General features: G+C 56.3%; 1 protein-coding gene and 1 long non-coding RNA gene across 2 annotated transcripts in view; one reads left to right on the top strand and one right to left on the bottom strand.

The window, feature by feature from the left end:
- LOC139045351 (uncharacterized) overlaps nt 1-20321 on the top strand; it is a 33219-nt gene extending 12898 nt beyond the window's left edge. Inside the window, exons 2-3 of the long non-coding RNA XR_011503553.1 lie at nt 48-8927; nt 9040-20321. This is a non-coding gene — a long non-coding RNA (uncharacterized lncRNA). The remainder of the gene's footprint in view (nt 1-47; nt 8928-9039) is intronic.
- The window catches only part of RUNX3 (RUNX family transcription factor 3), a 63060-nt gene extending 42102 nt beyond the window's left edge, over nt 1-20958 (bottom strand). The window contains exon 1 of the mRNA XM_070510676.1: nt 20329-20958. Coding sequence (XP_070366777.1) covers nt 20329-20386 — 58 coding nt within the window. The 5' untranslated portion in view covers nt 20387-20958. The remainder of the gene's footprint in view (nt 1-20328) is intronic.
- Between the last annotated feature and the right edge of the window lie 617 nt (nt 20959-21575).

Raw genomic sequence — 21575 nt, 5'->3', positions numbered from 1 at the left:
CTGAAACTTTTTTCTCCCCTTTATCTCTTTTGCTTCTCCCACAACAGCCCTGAGAACCAGAAGGAGTGAATTTAAGTAGCCTGACTTGCAGCTGAGGAAACTGAGGCTGCAGATGAGAAGGCTGCTACAGCATCCCTTGGCACCCAAAGGCCAGGACCAGACCTGGCCCCCGCCCCGGCCTGGCACTCTTCGGCCGCCCCGTCGTTCAGCGTGTTGGTCGACCGCGGGTCCAGGCAGCTGCAGCCAGAGGGGAGTCAGGCTGGGGGCACTGCTCCTTGGGGGTCACGGGGCTGGAAACGGGGGCTGCTGGGCAGGGCCCGGTGCTGGGCGGGGGTCCGGAGCGGAAGGCGCCCAGCCCTGATTGGAACAAGGTGGCGGCACCGGGAGCCCAGCCGGGCTCCATTGATCTTGCCCGGTGTTCCAGCCACCAGGCGGGGCCAGCGCCGGGCAGGCTGCCGGTTTTCCCAGGTGTGGGGACACCCTGGGGGAATGGCTTTTCATGTGGTCGTGGGGTAGGCATGCCACCCAGCACGTGGGGGAGGCCAGGGCGTGGGGGGCACGCTGGCAGTGGGGGCGTCTGGAGACTTGGAACCCACAGCTGGCAGATGTCAGGCTCCCGGAGATGGGGTCACGGACTCAGGCTCCAGACGCGGAGGCCGTTAGAATCCTCAATCTCGGGGCTCGCATTTTTCGGGGGCTCACATTAATTGAGCACTCACTGTGTGCCAGGCGCGAGTCTGCCCTGCACGGGGTTTAACACTGCCTTCCTCTGCACTCCCCCCAAGAGGTGGTTCTGTGATCATCCCCACTTACAGGTGAGGAAACTGAGGCTCAGCGGGGTTAAGTAACCTGCCTGAGGTCACACAGTTGCGAGGTTTTGTCCTAGAATAGAAGACCCCTAGAATCAGAGAGGCTTAGAGTGTGGGATTCACAGTTGGTCACTGCCGGGAGGACCTTGAAGATCTTTGAGTCCAACTCCCTTGTGTTGGAGAAACGGGTCTGGGGAGGGGACGTGGATCCCGAGATCACAGGATGGCCGGGGTGGAGGGGAGTCCAAGGTTAGGACTCACCACTCCCCCAGGTCATCCCAGGAGTGGGGCTGGTCCCTGCATGCGAGGCCCCTGAGGGCACCGGCCCCCTTGACCCTCAGTCAAGACCTGCTCTCCCACATGTTACCACCCTTCCTGGTTGGTAACTGACAGGAAGCACACAGGAAGTTCTTGCAAACATCTAACTTGAATCCTGCATGTTGCTGGGATGCTTCCTTCTCATCCTGCAATACTTCTGAGAGGAGTGTGACCTCTGCTGTGAGTACCCGTGGAGTGGGTGTCAGCTCAGCAGAACAGATGGTCCCGGGGGTGGGGGATGGGGGCAGTTGAGGCCAGGAGCGGGCAGGGGCCTCACCCATTCTCCCCTTCCAGTCAGCCCTCTGGGGTTCTGCATGGCACCCCCCACTTCCGTCTCTCTGTCCTCATCTCCTTCCACTCTCCCCTTCCCTCATCCTGCTCCAGCCACTCTGGCCTCCTTGCTGGTCCTCAAACACACCAGTCACACCCACTACAAGGCCTTTGCACTTGCTGTTCCCTCTGCCTGGAGAGCCCTTCACACTCTGTCTGCATGGCTCAGCTCCCCACCTCATTCAGGTCCCTATCACCCCCCAGGAGAGGCCTTCTCTGCACCCCTTTGGTAGGCAGAACAAAGCCCCCCAAAGATGCCTACATCCCAACCTCCACACCTGTGACTAGGTCACCTTACATGGCAAAAGGGACTTTGCAGAAATGATGAAGGTTGGGGACTCTGAGATGGGGAGATTTTTCTGTGTTGTCCGGGCTGGCCGATGGATCGCAAGAGTCCTTGCAAGTGGAAGCAGGAGGCCGAAGAGGACAGTCAGAGGGAGCGGTGGCACGGAAAACCGACTGGGGGACCAGAGAGGTGGTAGCACGGGAAGGACGTGGCCCAGTGTTGCTGGCTGTGAAGGCAGAGGAAAGAGCCACCAATAGAGGAGAGCGCGGCCTGTAGAGGCTGGACAAGCGGGGATGGACTTTCCCCTGGAGCCACCAGAAGAGACACAGCCCTGTGGCACCCTGGTCTCAGCCCAGTGAGAGTCAGGGGGATGTCTGGCCCCCAGACCTGTGAGCTGTTAAGTGTGTGTTATGTTAAGCCACTGCATTTGTGGTCGTTTGTTCCAGCAGCCATGGGGAGCTGATGGTCTCCCTTCCTTGGTGCCTGGCGGACCGTCCCTTTGCTTATGAACGGTCTTGGGCCCTGAATCTCAGCCTCCGGGGACGGGAGGGGGGCCACGGTTTGCTTTTCATTGGTGCAGCATTCCCAGTCAGAATCGCCAGATTTGGCAAATAAAAATACAGAGTGCTCAGTTACATTGAATTTCAGATAAACGACACTTTTTTAGGCTAGAGTTGTCCCAAATATCACAATTATTCATTGTTTATCTGAAATTCAAATAATTTAGGTGTCCTGTATTTTGTCTGGCAACTCTGTCCCCAGAGCCTAAAAAAGTGCTTGGTGCCTGCGAGGATCTCAGCAATTATCTGTTGGATGAGTGAAATAAATAAACGAACGAATTAACATGAATTTCTAGCTTAAAAATCCTTTTGGTTTCCAGAATGCGTATGGGATAAAGTGGAACTAATAGCAAATAACGAAAGCAAATGTTTTCACAGCTCTTCCTATATGCCAGGCCCTGTTCTGAGTGCGCCACCATTATTAACTCTCTCAGTTCTTGCAGTAACTCAGTGAGGTCATTGGCCCATTTTCCAGATGAGGAAACTGAGGCCCAAGAGGTTTAGTAACCTGCTCAAAGTCACCCCACCATCGAGTGGCAGAACCAGGCAATTCAAGGCTCTCGAAGAACCCGGCTCACAGAGCATTCCAGCTTAATCTGACACACTGCCCCACACAGGGCGGCTCCTCTCTCTCTAATAGCCCATAGAGTCTTAGCGAGCAGTGCTTTACTCCATTCTCTGACTGCAGAACTCCTGCCAAAGCCCTGTCCTAATTTCCCCTCTCTGTAAGATCGTTTCTGACACTCCCAGGAGGACCTGGCCCCCCTCCTTTCACTACTCCCACAGCCCCTTGATGGAATGAATTGAAAGGACTTTCTGTTGCGTCCTATACCCTCAGACTGTGACCTCCCTGAGGACAGAGATGGGTCACCTTCAGCTCTGTGGCCATGGAACTTAGAACTGAGCCTCGCTTCTGGTTTCCAGAAGCATCTGAGGAGGAATGAATGAGTGGCTGGGTGAGTGAACGAATGAACATCTTTCCCACACGGGCCTCAGTTTTAGGGCCGATGAAAGCGGAAGAACAACCTCTAACCCCCTTCCATCTCTTCAAACAAAACACATTTTTTTCCTAATTGTAAGAATAATACACATTAACTAAAGAAAAATTGGCAAATAATAAAATTATAAAGAAGAAAATTAAAACCACCCATAATTCTGCCACCCAGAACAATGAGTAGCGTTTTGGTTCGTGGCCTTCTGGCATTCTTACTGTGTGTAGAGTCTAATTTCTTCTCTCCTTTCCCCTCCTCCTTTCCTTCCTTCCTTCTTTTCTTTTATAACGTTGGGAACATATAGGACATGTTGTTTTGAACCTGCTTTTGAATGGCACCAACGTGTCATATGTGTCCCCTGTCATTATATCCTCTCCCTGACGGCAGGGGACATGTCTGCGCTGGTCGCTGGTCGGGCGTGGTGGGGGTAAGAGTGTGGAGACCCCACCCCATGGGCTGGACCATCGTAGTGTTCCCGCGTGGTTGGCCCTTTAGGGTGTTTCTGGGTTGTTATGAAGACACTGCTGGGACCACGCTGGTATGGATGTCTTAGCCACTCCCCTGATTTATCCCTTAGGATGGATTCCAGGACCAGGAGCCCAGTGTGGACACTGTCTTCCTGCTGCTCTCCAGCCCACTCCCACCAGCAGCCGCAGCTTTCTGGGCTTGGCAGAAACTGGGAGAATTATTTGACCTCCTCGGGAGAAAAGCCCCATCTACGCCTAAGGCCTCACTGGTTCCACCCGGGCTAAAAATACCCATTGATCAGCCATTTGTCCACATGATGCTCTAAGGCTCGTGGTTCCCATCTCAGACGCTCGGTTCCAATGGAAACAGCCTCAGAGACGACCACGAGCTGAGGGTGCGCATGATCTCAGGCCTGCGTAGCCTTCATCTTGTTAATAATTCGTCGACTGAACTCGCCACGGACAGGCGCTGTGCATCTCAGTGTGTCCTCACAGTCACCCTCGGAGGTAGGAATGGCTGTCTCCCGTCTTACAGATGAGAACACCGAGGGTCTGAGAACTAAGAGGCTTGGCCGAGGTCACAGAGAAGAGAAACAGGGCATCTGGGATCCACCCCAGCTTGGCCTGACTGGGCATGAAGTTGACTCTCCCATCCTCCAGATGCTGCCCTGGGGAGCTGTGGGCTGTGCAATCCAGAGGGGAGCAAAGGCAGACCCCGCCCCATTACACCAGCTGCCTGCTACCCGACGGAGGCACAGTCCTGGCACCACTGGGAAGCACTCACTAAGCTCTGGGCAGCCAGCTCCTGCTGCCGGTCCTGACTCCAGGAGTGCCCCGGGAGGTCGCTTGCCTCACCCTCTCCCTCTGTGAAATGGGAGAGCAGGGACTCAGAGCACCTCCTGGGCTTGTGGCTGCTTGAGCAGAGCAGTGGTGACGCTCAGCGCTGAGTCAAAGGGAGAAAGGACAGTGACAGACGAGCCACCTCGCCACAGCAGCCAGTCTGGTTTTGGGGGTTGGAGGGGGCAGGTCTCAGTCCCAGGCTGGGCTGGGAGGACCTGACAGCCTCAGATGGAGCCTGGCCCCCAGCCCTGGCAGATGGGAGGCTATTTTTTAACCCACCCCACAGGAAGAAGAGGCCAGAAATGAGTTCGGGGGTTAACCCACGTCCCTGGGGACCCTTCCTATTTGCATCCTCTTTCCCCCACCAGCCAGGGAGCCACGTGGACTTCACCTGGAGCTCCCCGGAGCCTTCCAGAGCTCCCAGAAGATCAGACTGTTGGAGCTGGAAGGTCCCTGAGTGGTCCCCATGTGATGGGGGAGGAAACTGAAGCGCAGAGAGGTGTGACCAGGCCTGCCTTCCTCCATGCACTCCCTGCTGGGCACGTCTGCCAGGCTAGGCCGTGCCCTCCACCTGCACCTTTGGGGGTGACCCTGGGCAGGCCTCTCCCCTTTTGGCCTCAGTTTCCTCACTTGTCAGATGATGGCTCCCCTCCAGGTATCTCTGAGGCCTCTCCCAGCTGGAAAACCTCCTTCTGAGTTAGGGCCTCCACTCCATCCCGTCAGTCCTGGGTTCCCATGAGGCCTCATCCCTCCAGAAGCACCGGCCCAGTGACAGGGCCAGTGGCGGGTGTCTGGGGACCCCCAGGAAGAGGAGGGACTTTCTGGCCAGAGAAGCGGGGACCAGCCTGGGTAGGGGCAAAGCAGCTTCCCCCTGTGGCCTCCCTCAGACCACACCACCAGGTGTCCCTTGGTCCCCACAGGCAGGGGTTCCTGAAAAGTCGATGTCTCTCCAGTGGGTGCAGCCTCTGACGTGTGTTTGCCTGTGTGAGTGTGTGTGTGTGTTCACACGCACATGGTAGGGGTGGGGTGAGTGTGGAGGTTGGTGGGCACACAGGCCTAGGGGCCTAAGGTGGAGGTGTGACCAGACTTTGGTTGTTGAGCTGGGGCAACTTGTGACAGAGGCCTCACCACACTCACGGATCCCAGCCAGAACCCTTGGCTGGTGCTGGTCTAACCCAAGGAGGGGATGTACCTGGGGGAGGGGTGCATGCAGGGCAGGGGTGCATGTCAGGGAGGGTACAGGACCCAAATGCTGTCGGGGCCTCCAGGGAGCTGGGACCCCAGTGAATCCTTGAGGGGAACTGACTCTGACTTGCCTCCTTTTATTTATTGTCCATTTACAACAATACTGCTAATAAATAACGTTAATTGAATCCCCTCACACAACACATTCCTGCCCCTGTGTTACAAGTCATATGAGCGCAATGAAAAAACTTGGAAAATACAGAAAAACACAAAAAACATTGAAGGCTGAAATCTTAGAGCCAGAGGGAGTCGCGTGGGCCTCCTTGAGGAGGCAGGGGTCTGTGCGGCTTCAGGAATCAAGTTGATTCTCACGTACTGAGCATTTCCCGTGGGCCGCGGGTGGAGCCGAGCACTTTGAATATTACCTTACTTCTCTGAACTGTTGTTCTCCCCATTGTACAGATGAGGAAGAGGGTGAAGGGGAGGTTAGCATCTCCCTCGGGGAGTAAGCGTCAGAGCTAAGATGTGAACTCAGGTCTGGCGAATTTGAAAGTGCAAAACCTCCCAGGGTCCCAGCCGCTGGGCAAAGCGTGTTTACTTACTCATTCCTCCGGCAGGACGGACCCAGCACCTCCCATGAGTCAGGCTAGCTCAGCACTGGGGTCTTGGCTGAGGTGAGGTGAGGTGAGGCCCTAATCTGAGCTCCCAAATGGCCACAGACTGAGCCCCAACCTGGACCACCCCTTGATCCCGAGTCCAGGCTTTCACTGACTGAGCCATAATCCCACCTGCTCCAATCAGCAGGGACTTCTATGAGCTTTTCATCCACCAAGATGTGTCCCAAAGCCAAGGCCAGGTTCCCACCTCACCAGTCCATTGTCCACGTGGGCACAGGGGCCATCAGGAGCCCACCCACCACCTCAGGCCCACTGCTCTGGGCAGAGCCTCCCTGGGGCAGGGGCCTGGCCCATCCAGGGGGCATAGAAGCCCAGCTCCCCTCTTGCGCTTGGCCGAAGGGTCAGGCCACCTCGGGAGTCTGAGCTGGTGTGCACCCCTGAGCTGCCCCAGGCACCACTGCTGAGCTCTGGGTCGCCACTGTGGGGGGGCATCCTTGTCCCCAAGGCCTCAAACTGGGTGACTTCCAGGAGCCCGGGGGAGCACTTGCTCCCTCCTCTCACTTGGAAGAAGCAACACTTGGAAAAAGGCAGGGCTGGGCTGGGCTCCCTCTCGTCTGCACCACACCTCTGGGCGCCCCGTGTGTTCCCCTCGATCCTCAGGCAGGGCCAGCTGCCTAATCTGCGGGACCCAGCGCAAAATGAAAACACAGGGTCCCTGACGAAAAAGCAGGAAAAAAGCATTTTCCTTTTTTTGCAATCTCTCTTGAGCTGTCATGGTGTTTTGTTTTTGCTGTTTAATGTCACACTTACTTGGATGGGGATTGTCGTGGGGTGAGTGCAGACCCTCACAGACACCCAGGCCCTACCCCAAAACTTGGTCCTCCTCCTGGCTGTACTCATGCGCAGGCCCCGCCCGCGGGGGGCGGCAACGGGACTGAGCCCAGGCCCCAGGTCCCTGCGCAAGCCCCACTGTCCCTCGGACCTTACTCACAAAGCGCCAATCCAAAGATAAAATTACTACGACTTTCAAGATGGTAACTGCAGAGCCTTAAACCCAAACGCAGGCCCCCTAGTGAGCTTGGAGCCCTGTGTCCCTCTGAGAAGCTGGCCCTGACGGAGGGAGGGACCCAGCTCAGATGGGAGGGTCGGCCGCCCGACTCCCATCCCAGCAACAAAGCCCCTGGCATGCAGGGGTGCAGGGGCTGTGGGGGGGGGGTGCGGGCGAGCACACGTGTTCAGGAGCCGCCTTGCCTGTGCTGGGCTGTGCCCAGGGGCCACCCAGCAGCAGTGGGGAGCAGAGCCTGGGTTCAAACCCACCTCCACCGCTTATAAATTAGGTGAACTTAGTGACTTCACCTCCCTGGGCCTCACCTTCCTCCTCTGCAGAATGGGGACAAAAGCATTGACCTCCTGGGGTTGTGAGAGAGCAGTGACGTATAGAACGTGCTGAGCCCGGGACTGGCGTATAGTTGGTTTCAGAGGTGACTCAGGGCAGAGGAATGGACCCCCGGCAAGCACGGGGGTCCATGAACAGGGCAGAGGCGTGTCTGCGTGCATACCCCTCACCCCACGAGGGGACCTAAGGGGGAATTCTAGGGGATTTCTGCGGGATGCCCAGGGCAGTAGGTTCGGGGCATGATGCTGGATCAAACAGAACCTGCACAAGGTGGGAGGGACCCCTGGGAGAGCTTCGGGGCCCAGGGAGAGGAGCCCAGAGGGAGAGGCCCCCGCCGAAGTGGTCGGAGTGCTGTTATGAGAAGGGCGCCTCGGGCGTCTGCCAGATGGGAAAGAAGGCCTTTGTTTGCGCTTCGCGTGGACCTGGCCGGCCATACCATGTCGGCCTGGCTTCTTGGAGTGCTCTCCGAGCTCAACTTGGCCAAGCATCCCCCCGACCCCCACCCCTGTGCCTCAGTTTCCCCAACTATGCATGGGTGAAGGAGAGGACCACCATACATCAAGTACCTTCTGAGTGGACCGTGCCCTCTGTTTTGCAAACCTCCCCTCGCTTGGTCCTCCAATGATTACTGGCGCGTTTCTCAGATGAGGAAACTGAAGCCCCGAGGAGGCAGTGACCCACCAGCCTGAAAGCGGCAGAGCTGATTCTGACTGGCCGGGCTCAGGGCAGTGCCACCAGCTCTTCCCAGGAGAGGGGCCCAGGGAAGTCGAGGGATGTTCCGTGAGGATTAGACAAAACACGAGGATGGTGTTTGTAACAGAGATGGGCAAACAGAAAGCTCTCAATACATGGTAGCTGGCAACCAAATTCCACTTAGATAGTGATCCAGGAAAGCCTGGATTAACTCACAGCGACCCTGCTGTGGTGACGTGCACAGGCTCCGGGTGCAGGCTGCCTGGGTTTGAACCCCAGCTGGGTGGCCTTGGGCAAGCGGTTTAACCTCTCTAGGCTTCAGTTTCCTCATCTATAAAACAGGCTTAATAATAGCATTTGTTTTGTAGGGTTGTGAGGATTTCATGAGCGGAGACGTGTAAAGTGCTTCGTGCCCAGCATGCGGTAGGAGCCGTGTAAGTGTTTACTGCTGTTACTATAACTAAGAGTTGACTTGTCATCATTTCTATTTTCTAGACAACTGTGCATTTATTAATTCCAATTTTGTACTTTTCCTTTTTTATTTAGGATCCAGCAAATTTCCCTTTCAACTCTCATACAATTGCCTAGGTCCTTGAAAAGAGAATTCCCCGCCTGCACAGCACACCTGTAGCCATGGTTGGCTTAATAGCTCTCCTGAGGGCAGCTTTTCCCAAAGTGGGCTCTGCAGCACTCCAGCCCCTTCGAGAAGCCTACGTTTGTTTGCACATCAAAGGCTCTGAAAAGTCCTGAAGTAAACCCTTTGTTGAACATCGTTTGATGCAATCACTCCCAGTCTTATCTGGTCATAGAGCCCCCTTTACTTCTGCTCAACAACTGATCACATACGCCAAAGACACGTTGAGAGACGCCCCCCTCATTTCCTGGTTTCTAGGAAATGGTGAGTAACGCCCTCACAGAGACAAGCGGTTCCACCTCTACAGAAATCATCTCCAGTAACTCGCTTCCATCGCTCAGCTGGTCCCCTGCGTTCTCACCTTCATTGTCTGATTCAGTCCCGACAGCAACCTGGGGAGGTCAGTGGCGTCAGTATCCCCATCTTACAGATGAGGAAATTGAGGTTCACAGAGGTTAAGTGGCCACACAGCCAGTAAGTGGCAGATCCGGGAGACAAACCCACAGTGTCTGATTCTAAACCCCACATTCTTTCTTCTGCACATTGATAAGAAAAATAAAAATAGATCTCATTCTGCCAGGATCAATCTTCCCTGGGGATATGCTTTTAGAAATCTAAAGTTTTTTTCCCCCCCTAATAGCAGTGAATATATTAAAAACTTAAAATCTTCAGTAGCTTTTTTCTGATTACAAAAGCAATCCATGCTTGCTGTGTATAAGACTTTCCAAATATTTGAAGTTGGAAAATGAAAAATTCCATAATCTCACCCCAAGAGATAACCTGGGTTAACAGTTGGTGTATATTCTTAGATCTGCAGGGTCCAACAGGTAGCTATTAGCCACACGTGGCTATTTACATTAAAATAATTAAAATGAAATAAGACGGAAGAGTCGGTTACACTAGCTGTGGACCGGGGCCGGCACATTTCACGTCCTCCATGTCCACCTGCGGCGAGCGGCGGTCGGATCCGTCAGCACAGACACGGAGCGTCTCCACTACCACACACGATTCTATTGGACGGCTCTGCTCTGAACCCTTCCTGGACACATCTTGACACATGTGCACGATGGTTATTAACATCCCGGGTGAGGTTCCTGGTTACGTCGTATGTCTCAGGATGGCGCCGCCCATGGAGGGAAGAGACCCTCTAGAGGCAGAAACCAGACACCGGGGAAATAGTCTGGAAGGAAATACACCGAGTGATAACGGCTTTCTCTAGGTGTTGAAAGCACAGAGTTTGTTTTTAAATTTCATAGATCCTTCAGGCCATCTACAGCATAAAATGCAGGTAGGGCGAGGGTGTTGGGTGGATTCATGCTTTCCCTAACGTTCTAGCTGGTTCTAAAATCTTCAGGGTATGATCTCGCCTAAGGCTTAATTCATTATTATTATTTTTAAAATTGTGGACGCATGAAGAGTGGAATCCTGCACAAGTCAAAGGAACGAAGCACGAAAGAAAGAAAGGCAGACAGAGGTTTGTTTTCAGGCCCAGGGCTGTTCTGGGCAGGGTCGACTTCCTGGGCATGCAAGCCGCGCCGTGCACAGGGTCCCTTGCCTAGAAGAGCCCCACGCTTGGTTTAATGTTCCTGTGGTCGCCGTTTTGAAATTCTCAATCATTTTTATTTATTTGTTTTTTTGGTGAGGACGATTGGCCCTGAGCTAACATCTGTTGCCAATCTTCCTCTTTTTGCTTGAGGAAGATTGTCGCTGAGCTAACATCTGTGCCAATCTTCCTCTATTTGTTGTATGTGGGTCGCCACAGCGTGGCTTGATGAGCCGTGTGTAGGTCTGTGTCGGGGATCTGAACCCGTGAACCGCGGGCCACTGAAGCGGAGCGCACAAACTTAACCACTATGCCATCGGACGGGCCCTCAATGATTTTTGAACAAGGCTCCCTGCTTTCTCTTGCACTGTGCCCTGCAAACTGTGTCGCCTGCGCTGGTCCTGGGATTCTCCCCAGGATAGGTCTCATTTTGACTGCTCTGAACCATCGCCTTGTCCTTGTCAGACCACAGACATGCCCATCCATGGAGCCCTGTACGTGTCTCAGAACAAGAGTGTTTCGGCTGCTCAGATGTATGTCTAGAGAGTGATAAAAATAGGGCTCTGAGCGGGTGCGGGAGGGCCTCTGCGGTCTCTGTTCACACACGTACATGAGCTCAAAGCGCACGTCTACACCGGCCTATTTCAGAGAGCAGCCCGGTGCATCCGGGATGCTCTGCCCCACATCACTGCCCAGCTCGGATCCTGCCTGGACCCCCGCTGCCTTGAAGGCCATGCTCAACCTCCAGGCTGGGCCCACCTCCTCCCCAGCCTCTTTCCCCTCAACCTGTCCACAGGACCCACAAGCCTTCCGTCTCCACAAAGCCCTCCCCACATGGTGCTCCTTCCACACCTCTGCACGTGCCCTTCACTCTGCCTGGACCCCCAAGGTTCCGTCCTTGCTGGATCTACCTATTCTAAACCCAGCTCAGATTCCACCCTTTCTGGGAAACCTTCTTAGAGTATTTGAGAAAGGCCTGAAGGTGCTCTGGTTGCATAGAGGAGGATATGAGTCACTTTGTCTGGAGGAATCAGGAAGGGCTCCATGGAGGTGGTGAGCCTGGACCTTGAGGAAGAACAGATGTCTGCCAGGTAGAAGAGCAAGTTTTGTCGGGCTGGCTTTGATGTCAGCCAGACCTTGTTGTGACTCTGGGCTTCGCCAGTTACTAGCTGTCTAACCCTGGGCGAGTCACTTCCTTTTGCTGAGCCTCAGTTTCCCCATCTGTAAAATGGGAATAATAACAATAACACCTACTACATGGGTTTTTTGTTGAGATTAAGTGAAATGAGATACATTTGCAAAGGAATCTCCGCAGTGCCTGGCACTCAGTAAGTCATCGACAAACCAGGTTCCCCTCTCCATTCCTCGCTGTGCTCCTCCTCACAAATGTCAGCTTCAGCAGGTGCCCCTATCGCTCTGCTTACTCATCTCTGCCATGGAGGTGTGATGCCCCCAGAGCTGTGATGAGGATTTAATGGGGGAAGAGGAGCGTTTATAGACGTCCCAGAAGATTCTGCATAGAGAGGAAGGGCACAGAGGGGTGCTGGCCCACCTCCCTGGGACATTTTCCTGAGGCGAATCTTTCCACGTGTCACTAGAATGTCAGCTCCAGAAAGGCAGGCATCTTTGCTATTTTGCTCATTCCCTGAATCCCTAGTGCCCAGAATGGAGCTTGGCATGCAGGCGATGCTCAATAAGTGTCTGCCGAATGATCAGCGGTGCCAACTTGCCCACATCAGATCCCGAGTCCTGGGTACCAGGAATGTGAGAATCCAAGGAAACCAGCCCCACCTCTCCAGGGAAACCTCTCCTGATCGGGGCCACGGCGCAGACCACAAGCATTTCCCGAGTACCTGCTGTATACACGCTCTGTCCAGCCCAGGGCAGACCCTTGCTCCACAGCCTGATAGGGCGGGGCTGGGGTGGAAGAGGACAGACGCAGCAACTTGGCAAGAGGAAGAGAGAGGAAGGGTGGCCGGTGGGGCGTTGGCTGGGCAGGAGCAGGCTGACCCGGCTGCAGCCAGGGCTGACGGGAGGCCCAGCCCACCTGCTCCTGAGAGGGCGGGGCTGCCTCTTCCTCTTTTTCTCTTTGAAGAAAAAAAAAGTTTCCCCCCTATACCTACAAGTAATATACTCAATGTTTAAAAATTTGGAAAATACACAATCACCAACAGAATTAGAAATAAAGGCTCCCCACCACAATTGCCCCTATAGCATTAACTATCCCATTTTAGTGTTTTCCTTCCAGTCTTTTTTCTAACGTGGCCTTATTCTCAGAGGTGGCTTCTTTTTCCTCTTGGGAAGGGATATGGCTGACCTGTAGGGGAGAACCAAGCTCTCCCCATGGGCCCCCTACACCCCTAACGTGGGGCTCCCTACTCCAGCTGTCCTGGAGCTGACCTACGACACGAGGGGGCTCAGAGCCGCAGGAGAGCTTCTGCAGGTCTAACCCCCTGCCCTGCTTCCTCCGTGGGGGGAGTGGTGGGGGGAAGAATTCAGGTTCACTGAGGGAGGTTGCAAGGGAAACCCTCAGGGTGGGGGCACTGCCTGGGGCCATGGGGTGTTGGTCCTCAGCCACTGGGCACCTAGGCGAGCTGAGTTTGGGGCAGGGGCATGACCAAAATGGACCTCTCCTCTCCTCCCGCCCTCTCACTTCATTCTCTTCCATGCGAATGCCCTGAGTCTTCCTTTCTCCCTTAATCCCTGGCTTGCTCTCCACCAGCCACCTTTCTCCTCTGAACACAGGGGAGCGGGTCAGGCAGACTCACTGATGCTGAAGTGTGCGTGGCCAGAAGGACTCTGCATTTTAAAAAGCCCAGATGAGCAACGCTTCCCCTCAAAGGCGCCAAGTGCTCCTGGTGGAGTTTCAGCCCTCATGTCACATAGCGAAGGGTGTTTCGGGGGGGCTGACTCTGGTCACCCCTGCATATCGTAAGTTATGGGCATCCGTTCTGTCCGCCCATGTGTAACTCAGAACCTTTTGCCAAAAGCACTTTTCCCAGACGTGAAAGAAAACCCCAAAGAGGAACCTGAATGTTCACACCGCCGGGCCAACTGGCCGCGATTGGACGCGGGCGCTCAGGCTCTCCCCACTGAGCATTTCAGAGAACAAGCCAGACGGCCCAGGGGGAAGTGAGGGAGACACTGGAAACCTCTCAGGCCGGTCAGTCATTGGTTCGTTCGTTCATTCATTCATTCATTCATTCATTCATCCATCCTTCCTTTCCTCCATCCATTTAGCAAGAAACACCGAGCGGATCCTGCAAGCCTGACCCGCTCCCAGGAGCATCCCTCCCAACAACCGGGGGTAGGGGTGAGTGGGGACAGGAGCAGGGTCTGCCCGAGGCCTGGAGGGGAGAAGGAGAAGGTGAGGGGCCTGGGAAGGCTCCTCAGAAGGGGCGGCCATTAAACTGAGGCTTCTCCATCCTGCTCAGAGTCAGACAGATTCTCTCGCCCAGGAGGAGGGGAACATTAAAGAGCAATAACTTCTGGCATGTATGGAAGGCTTGACTCTGCACTAGGCCCTGGAGGAAGCACATGATATACATTATCTCATTAAGTCCACCCAACAAGCTTTGAAGTGGCTACTGTTTGTTCTTCCCATTTTAAAGATGAGAAAACGAAGTTCAGAGAGGTGAGGCACTTCATCCGAGGCCACACAGTGAGGAAATGGTGCCTCTGGGCCTCAGCCTGGGCTTGTCACCACATTTTATGTTGCCTCCTCCCCAAAGGGCGCCCCCTTCTCCACCCCCACCCCTGGGAGCCATTGACAAAGGGCCCGACAGTCCCTCTACAGTCTCGCCATGCTCACCCCTCTCCAGCGCTGAGAAAACCAGATGTGGGAACATCTGCCAAGTGGCACGTGATCAAACTGGAGGCACAGGCGAGGGTGTGGAGCCCATTAGGAGGCCGACGGTGCTGGGCGAGAATTCACTGTGTACCAGGTGCTGTGCCTGGGCTTCGGGTCAGGGGCACATTCACTTTTCCCAACCTCCCTTGAGGTCAGAGCTCCCAGCCCCATCTTACAGGGAAGGAAACTGAGACTCTAAGAGGTGAACTGACGTGCTGGGTGTCCCTGCTACCGAGCAGCTTAGGCCTGGCCTGTCTGACTTGTAATTCTGTGCAAGGCAGATGGTTGGTCCCCAGGTAGCCGAGCAAAGCTGATTTTCCCACTGCTGAATTCAACCTCACGCAAGCCCACACCCCTCTTTGGACCTCAGTTTCCCCACCTATACAGTGAGGAGGGGCGCTCTCTTTGTGCCAGCTCCAACACTCTACTGGATTGGCTCGCTGTTCCTGATTCCTGTGACTTTTTTAGGTATGACCGGGGTCTCACTCCCAGCCCTAGTCCCACAGTTCCCATGGCCCCACTGCGCTGTGTCGGGGGGCTTCCTCCAGGAGGTGCTATTTCAAGGCTATGATGGAGGGCCCAGGCTGCAAATCCACTGAAAGCCAAAGCTCTCCCTCCCTCCCTTCCCTTTACTTCCACAGAGGAAGGCAGGCGACTCGGCACTGAGGGGGGCACCGAGGCTGGCCCTGGGACCGGAACCTCAGAGGAGCCCAGGGCTCCCTGGTGGCTGCAGGTGGTCCCTGGAAGACTCTTGACAGAGGGGGTGTTTGAGCTCAGTCTTGAACACTGAGCGAGGCTCCCCAGCACCAGAGGGGTGCACGCCGGGTGGTGGATCTGAGGAAGGGTCTGCTGACGATGCATCCCCAGGAGACAGGAGTACGGCCTGCTGGTTCGGCTGCCCCCTGGACCCTGAGCCCAGGCCTTGGTTTCCCCGCCCGTCAAGGAGTCTAGACTGGCTCAGAAGCAAGGCTGGGATCAGAGGACGCTGCTCTCCCCCTGCCTCTCAGAGCCTTCTGGAAGGTCAGGTTTTCAGGCCTTCTTGCTCAGGGGCATCCCTCTCTGGGCCCCCCTCCCCTGCGTAAACTCCCCACCCCCTCAGGTAATCCAGCAAGCCTCAGCTTTGATGCGGCCACCTCAAGGCCGCGGCGTCAATGGGCCCTCTATGTGACCAGTGGGGCCGCTGGGGGCCGCCGGCCGCCGTCGTGGGTGCGGGTGAGGGCTGGACACACAGTCCCACTGTGTGGGGCCGGCTCACGCCCGCCCAGACCCTGTGGCCGGTGGGGGGCTCCCAGGAATGCCCTTCCAGCCTGGGGGGCACCTTGGACAGACAGGGTGGTCTGGGGAGACGGGTGTGTACAGGGCGGCCCGGGGAGCCGCCGCCAAAGGGGCCCAGCAGACGTGGCGCCAGGCAAGCGCCATGGTGGGCGCGGGACGGCTGGCGGTCAGTCGGGTCATCGCCCAGTTTGGCGGGGGAGGGGGAGGCTGCCGTGGGCTCAGGGCAACCAACTGTCTTGGGGTGCCTGGGATTCGGGACTCTTAGGGCTAGAACCGGGAGAGTCTTCTAGTGTTGGCCACTGCCCAGAGCTCAGGACAGGACAGTGACCGACCTCTCCGGTCTGGGCAGCTTCCTCCCTGTCCAGTGACCTCTGAGTCAGAGCATCCGGGCTAGACCTGCCCAGGGCCATCGTGCCCACCCCTGGCCTCCACAGGGGCCTGCCTCCTGCCTGAGAGACCATTTTCCACCTCTCCCAAGGGAGGAGCTGCCGGCCTACTTCCCAACCACTGCCAAGGGGCACCTCAGCTGGACAGTCGAAGCCACACAGGCTGGCCTGTCCTAGTCACCTTCCAGCATCCCAGTCTGCACCATGCCCTCCAGGCGTCCTGGGTGGCGCCCGGAGCCATCACACTCTCTCCTGCCTTCACACCTTGGCCTAGGCCCTTCCCTCTGGCTGGGACGTCCTGTCCCCCTTTGTCACCTCCTCACCCTGCAAGATGTGGGTGGGGAGGTAACACTCCCCCACCTGGAGTGTCACACACCAGCTAGAGTGTCACTTCTCCAAGACTAGTTCTCTCTTCCCCAAGGTGGGCCAGTGCCCCTCTTTGATCTCCCAGCCCCCCGTTCTTCCCTCCACTCCATTTATCACACCCCAGGGCAGTTTTCCGTTTAGCCATCTCTTTCCACGTCCGACCACGAGCTCTTCAAGGGCCGAGAGCCTGGCCCAGTCGCCCTGGTGCCTGAGCTCCTGCCACGAGGCCAGGCTCACAGTCATGAGAAGAAGGAAGACATTAGCACAATGAGCACTTACTCTGTGCCAGGCACCCACTCACTTGATTCTCTCCAGAGCCCTGTGAGGTCGGTGTAACCATCACCCCCATCTTATAGATGGAGAAACAGAGGCACAGAGAGGTGAAGGGACTTGCCCCAGGCTGCACAGTTAGGGAAGGGCAGAGTCAGGACTCGAACCCTGAGAGTCTGACTCCTGAGCCCAAGCCTGAACCTCGAAACTCTACTCCTCGACAAGCTTTTGTGAAATTACGGAATAAATGAAAACTTTTGCGTCCCCAGAGTTCCCTAAATCCTGCATGTGGCAGTTTAGGCTCATTTCCTCCAGTTTCCTCCCTGAGTGGTACCCTCCCCCACTCCCTCCATGTCCTGGGGAGAGCGCTTTTGCCTGTCGGGGTGCAGAGAAGGGCCTCATGGGATGGATTCAGAAGAGGTGCTGGCCCTCAGTGGAGCTGTGGGTGGGCATCCTCCAGGCCATCACCCGCATTTGTCACATGGGGAAACCAAGGCCCAGAGAGAGGAAGGGCCTTGCCCACAGTGACCCAGTATGTCCAAGTCACAGCCATTAGGTCTCAGCTTCCCCATTTGTCAAGGAGAGAATAAATACCCCTTGTCCTGCCTGGGAGAGTCCTTGGAGACGAGATGGAAGGACGGAGAACTGCTGAGGGACAGGGGCACGCCTTCCATCTCAGTGTGAGGGATTCTGCCATCAGCACGCCAGCTCTTTGTGTTAAGCATTGCCCTCTTCTCGTCTGCCCCTCGCCCTCAACTGCAGAGCGGGGGTCCAATACCTCCCCACCTTCTTCTCCACAGTGAGCTGAGAGGAACTCTGGAATGGGGAACCCAGGTGTTTCAAAGCTCTCTGGGGGTGGCGGTGTCCTGAGACCCACCAGCTCTATCCCATCCTGTGGAGGGTCGTGGGCCGCAGGCCTGGAGTTCCTGCTTGCACAGAATCCAGGGGGTCTGTGAACTTGGGGGGAAACACAGGACATCTTTCCCTTTACCAACATCTCACAAAGACTGAGCATCTTTTTCCACAGTGATTTTGTCACCGCCAGAAATCATAGCTATTCTTCGGTCTCATCAGGGCTATCACAGATCATCCTGAAATGCTCACCACAGCTGTTACCGGGGCCTCTGCGAGGTCTTTTCACTCAGTGGGTTAGTACAGGGGCCATGGCCACTATCTCACAAACTTACTTCTTTATAGTTTGATAACTGTGTTTCCATAGATTTGGTTTCCTTTGCGGTTCTTTGGATTTTGTTTTGTGCCTTTAAAAATGAGATTCTAAGAAGCGGTCTGTGGGCTTCCTAAGTCTCCTGAACGGTCCCTGGCTCAGAACAAGGTAAGAACCCTGCACCGGGCAGCATGGAGCCGAGCTCTGCAGGACCCAGAGGCTGGGGACAGAACGGGCAGCTGCAGCCCTCGAGCCCCCAGGGGCAGAATTTGGGAGACAGCCCCTGAAGGGAGCACGCTGTAAGTGGAGCACTGGGAATAGAACTGGGGAGGAGAGAGGGGGCCGGACGGCATGGACAGGACCTCTCCCCAGAAGGGCAGGCAAAGCCTCAGACCCCAGACCCCGAGGCCTCCCCACAGATCCCAGCTGACAAGGCACGTCTGCATCCCTGTCCACCAGCAGTCAGCCCCTCTGCCCAGTGGCCTCCTGTCTGGGCTCATGCCGGGCCCAAAGCCGCCGGCTCTCCTCTCCCTCTCCCTTCATTTCCCTGTCGGCCAGCGCCAGGGCTCTGTGGCATCAGGAGCCCATTTCAGGAAGCCGGCCCTGTAGGATTGTACCCCAAGCTTCCTTTGTTTTAAACCTACATTTCTGCATCTTGCTCGTGGAGGGAGAAATACAGATTACAAAGACCCAGCAAATGGTTTTTATAAACTCTTATTTTCTTGCCACAGAACTGCCTTTAATTAGCTCTGAGGGCTACAAAGGAAAGAGTGTTATAATAGGAGCAGCTTGAAGAACGAGCCCACAGCTCGCGGCTCCCGGACCCTGGGCTGCTGCTTGTCACCAGCCACCACCAGGTTGGGTGGGAGCGCCCCGGCCACAGGGACAGTAGACCCGTTCTACCCTCACCCGCCAGTCCCCGACCGCAGCCACACAGCCTGCCTCAGCTTCTCTCCAGGAAGGAGGAACGGGTCCCGCTCTTAGACAATCCTTTGCAGAAAACTTGCGACAATAAGCACCCAAATGTGCCTCAGTCCCTGCCCAGAGCTGGCCCCCCAAGGACTGGCTCTAAGTCACCCTGCTAGCCAGTTGGGGGGGGGGCAGGCAGATGAGCAGAAGGGCAGACGGACAGTCAGACTGACTTCTGCATCTCAGTTGACCACCTCAGCCGAGAAAGGGTAGCCCCAGCTCCTAAACCTCAGAATTCTAGATTCCAGTCATCCCCTCTGTTCTGGAGCAGAACTGGGCCCATGCACAACCCAGAGGCACTGGCCTCATACACAGTCCATTCCCAGCCTCAGACAATCCGGATGTCACAGCCAGAGGTGCCTCTGTTTGGGGCACAGAGAGGTTAAATAACTTTCCTAAGTCTGCTCAGCAAGGTAGACACCGAACTGACACTTGGGCGCAAGGATCTCAGGCACCACAGCCCCCTCTGGGCTCTGGCTGGGTGGTCGGGGAGAAAGCAGCAGGGAGTTGCCTGAGGCCAGGCTCCATCAGCCCTGTGGGCCAGACAGAGGCAAGAAAACCGTCCTCTGAGTTCCAGCCTCCATTGGAGGTTCCCACTGGGGGATCCCGAAACCCTATCTCTGTCGAAGGGCTCAACCCAGCGGTCCGGATCCCTCTAGGCCGCGAATAGAGATAAAAGCCGCCCAGGAACACGTTCGTCCCCCCCGTGACCAAGTCCACAAACCTTGGCGAGGCCGGCTCCCCCCACGGCCCTCCGGCGTCTGTGCAACCCGGAGCTGTGCAAGTTCCCAACCAAAGCTTCCAGCCTTCTTCTCCTCCCTCTGCTCCCGCTACCCCAGGGATCACTCGGAGAACTGTGGAGAAGGTCCCCAGTGGGATCTCAGCCGGGGTGCAGCCTGGCCCCCCGCCTCTCCACTGCTCTCGTCAGAAGCCAGCCTGGCTCTGGGAAAGCTGAGCATCTCTCAGAGCCTGTGTCTGCCTGAGCCCAGGTGGAGGGGTCAAGCTCTCCGGACCAGCCGGAGGCTGGGGCTGCAGGGCCCAGGAGCCCCGTTAGTGAGGCAGGAAGCCACGGGGCACAGGGACAGCCCCCATGTCCTCTCCACCCCAGGACCCCCTGAAGTCTGGCCTTTGAGGTCTCGAGGTCTTATGGTAGCCATTGCCCCCACCACCAGGTGAGGGTAAAAGTCCCACAGAGATGTCCCACTCCAGGCGACCACGGAGACCCCCAGCCCTTCTTCCCACCTCCACAGGATTTAGGCAGACAGGCCGTACACACGAAGGCAGCCAGGCTGGCCGGTGGGGGGACGTGGCCCGCGGCCTGGCCACAGTTCCCCACCCGGAAAGGCCAGCCCAGGGCCCTGGGCAATCGTTACTCACCACGGATGAAGGTCGGCGAGTAGGTCGGGAAGGAATCGAAGATGCTGTTCGATGCCATGCCCCGCTCTGAGGAGGGCAGGAATTCAGCCCTTCAGGGGGTTGGATTGGGGTTGACTTGGCTGGCTGTTGTTTTATTTTTTCCTAGCTACTTTTGAAAATAAAGTGGGGGGGCGGTATGGCTTTTTGTTTTTTTTGTTTTGTCTCTGTTTTCCCCCCCTACTGCTACGAAAAAGAAGAAAGGAAAGAACGCGAGAGTGTGTGTGTGAGCGAGAGAGAAAAAAAATCCCCAAGGAAAGTAAGTTTCTGTTTGTACCCAAGAATTTGGATTCCCGGTCCCACAGGAATGTCTAGCCACAAATTTTCAACAGAAGCGTATGCAGAGTGTATCATTAGATGGCGGGAAGGGGCCTTCGGCAGCCAGGGCGGAGAGCTCGCAGGGCAGCAAGAGCAAAGCCAGGCCCAGCATCAGAGCCACCGGGAATGAATGAATGAGGCTCACCCCCCGGCGGAGCCCAGGCCCCAGTGGGTGCGAGGGTGGCCCCGGGGGTGGGGAGGATCGGGAGCCAACCAGCTCCCGCGCGGGGCCCGAAGGCGGTGAGGGCCTGGCCTTGTGGTTCTGTGGTTGAGGGACTAGGCCTTCACAGTGTCAACCCAACCTCAGCTCACAGGATGCAAGAAGCCAGCTCGCGGACTTGGCCCATTGGCTGGGCTGCGGTCACCTGGGCCGTGATGTCACGGCCTCTTAGAAGATCTTGTGGCTGCCTCTCTCTCTTTTTCGGAAAAAAAAAGAAAGAGAGCGAAGAAAAGTGATGGCTTTTATTTGTGGGGCTGGCCTCAGCACGCGGCCCAGAAGCAGAACTGAAAGCAGTGTGTCTGGGGGGGCCCGGGCGGTGGTTTGGATGCTGGGGAAGAGTCCTGAATTCAGGCCACTGCTGGCCTGGGCAGGCTGGGAGCCCCACAGGGCCCTCTCCCTGCCCCGAGCCCAGGGCCACCAGCGGGCGGAGGGCTCCCCTCCATGCCCCAGCCCCGGGCTGTGGAGGACACCCTGCCATTGTCCACCACTACCGTTGCCAGGAGAGGCGTCCACGTGTGTGGCTGGGTGGCACTTCAGGGGGATTTTATGGGAGTTGGGATTAAGGACAAATGGGAAACACATGAAGCGGCATCGCCAGCGCTCATGTTCCCCGGCGGCCTGCTCACCAAGAAAGGCCTTCCTCCTGAAAGCGGGTGGCACAGCCCGACCAAGG

Source organism: Equus asinus, chromosome 5 (genome assembly GCF_041296235.1).
Source record: "Equus asinus isolate D_3611 breed Donkey chromosome 5, EquAss-T2T_v2, whole genome shotgun sequence".
NCBI classification, from domain to species: Eukaryota; Metazoa; Chordata; class Mammalia; order Perissodactyla; family Equidae; genus Equus; species Equus asinus.
Note: the sequence above shows the minus strand (reverse complement) of the source record. Positions and strands in the feature narration are given on the sequence as shown.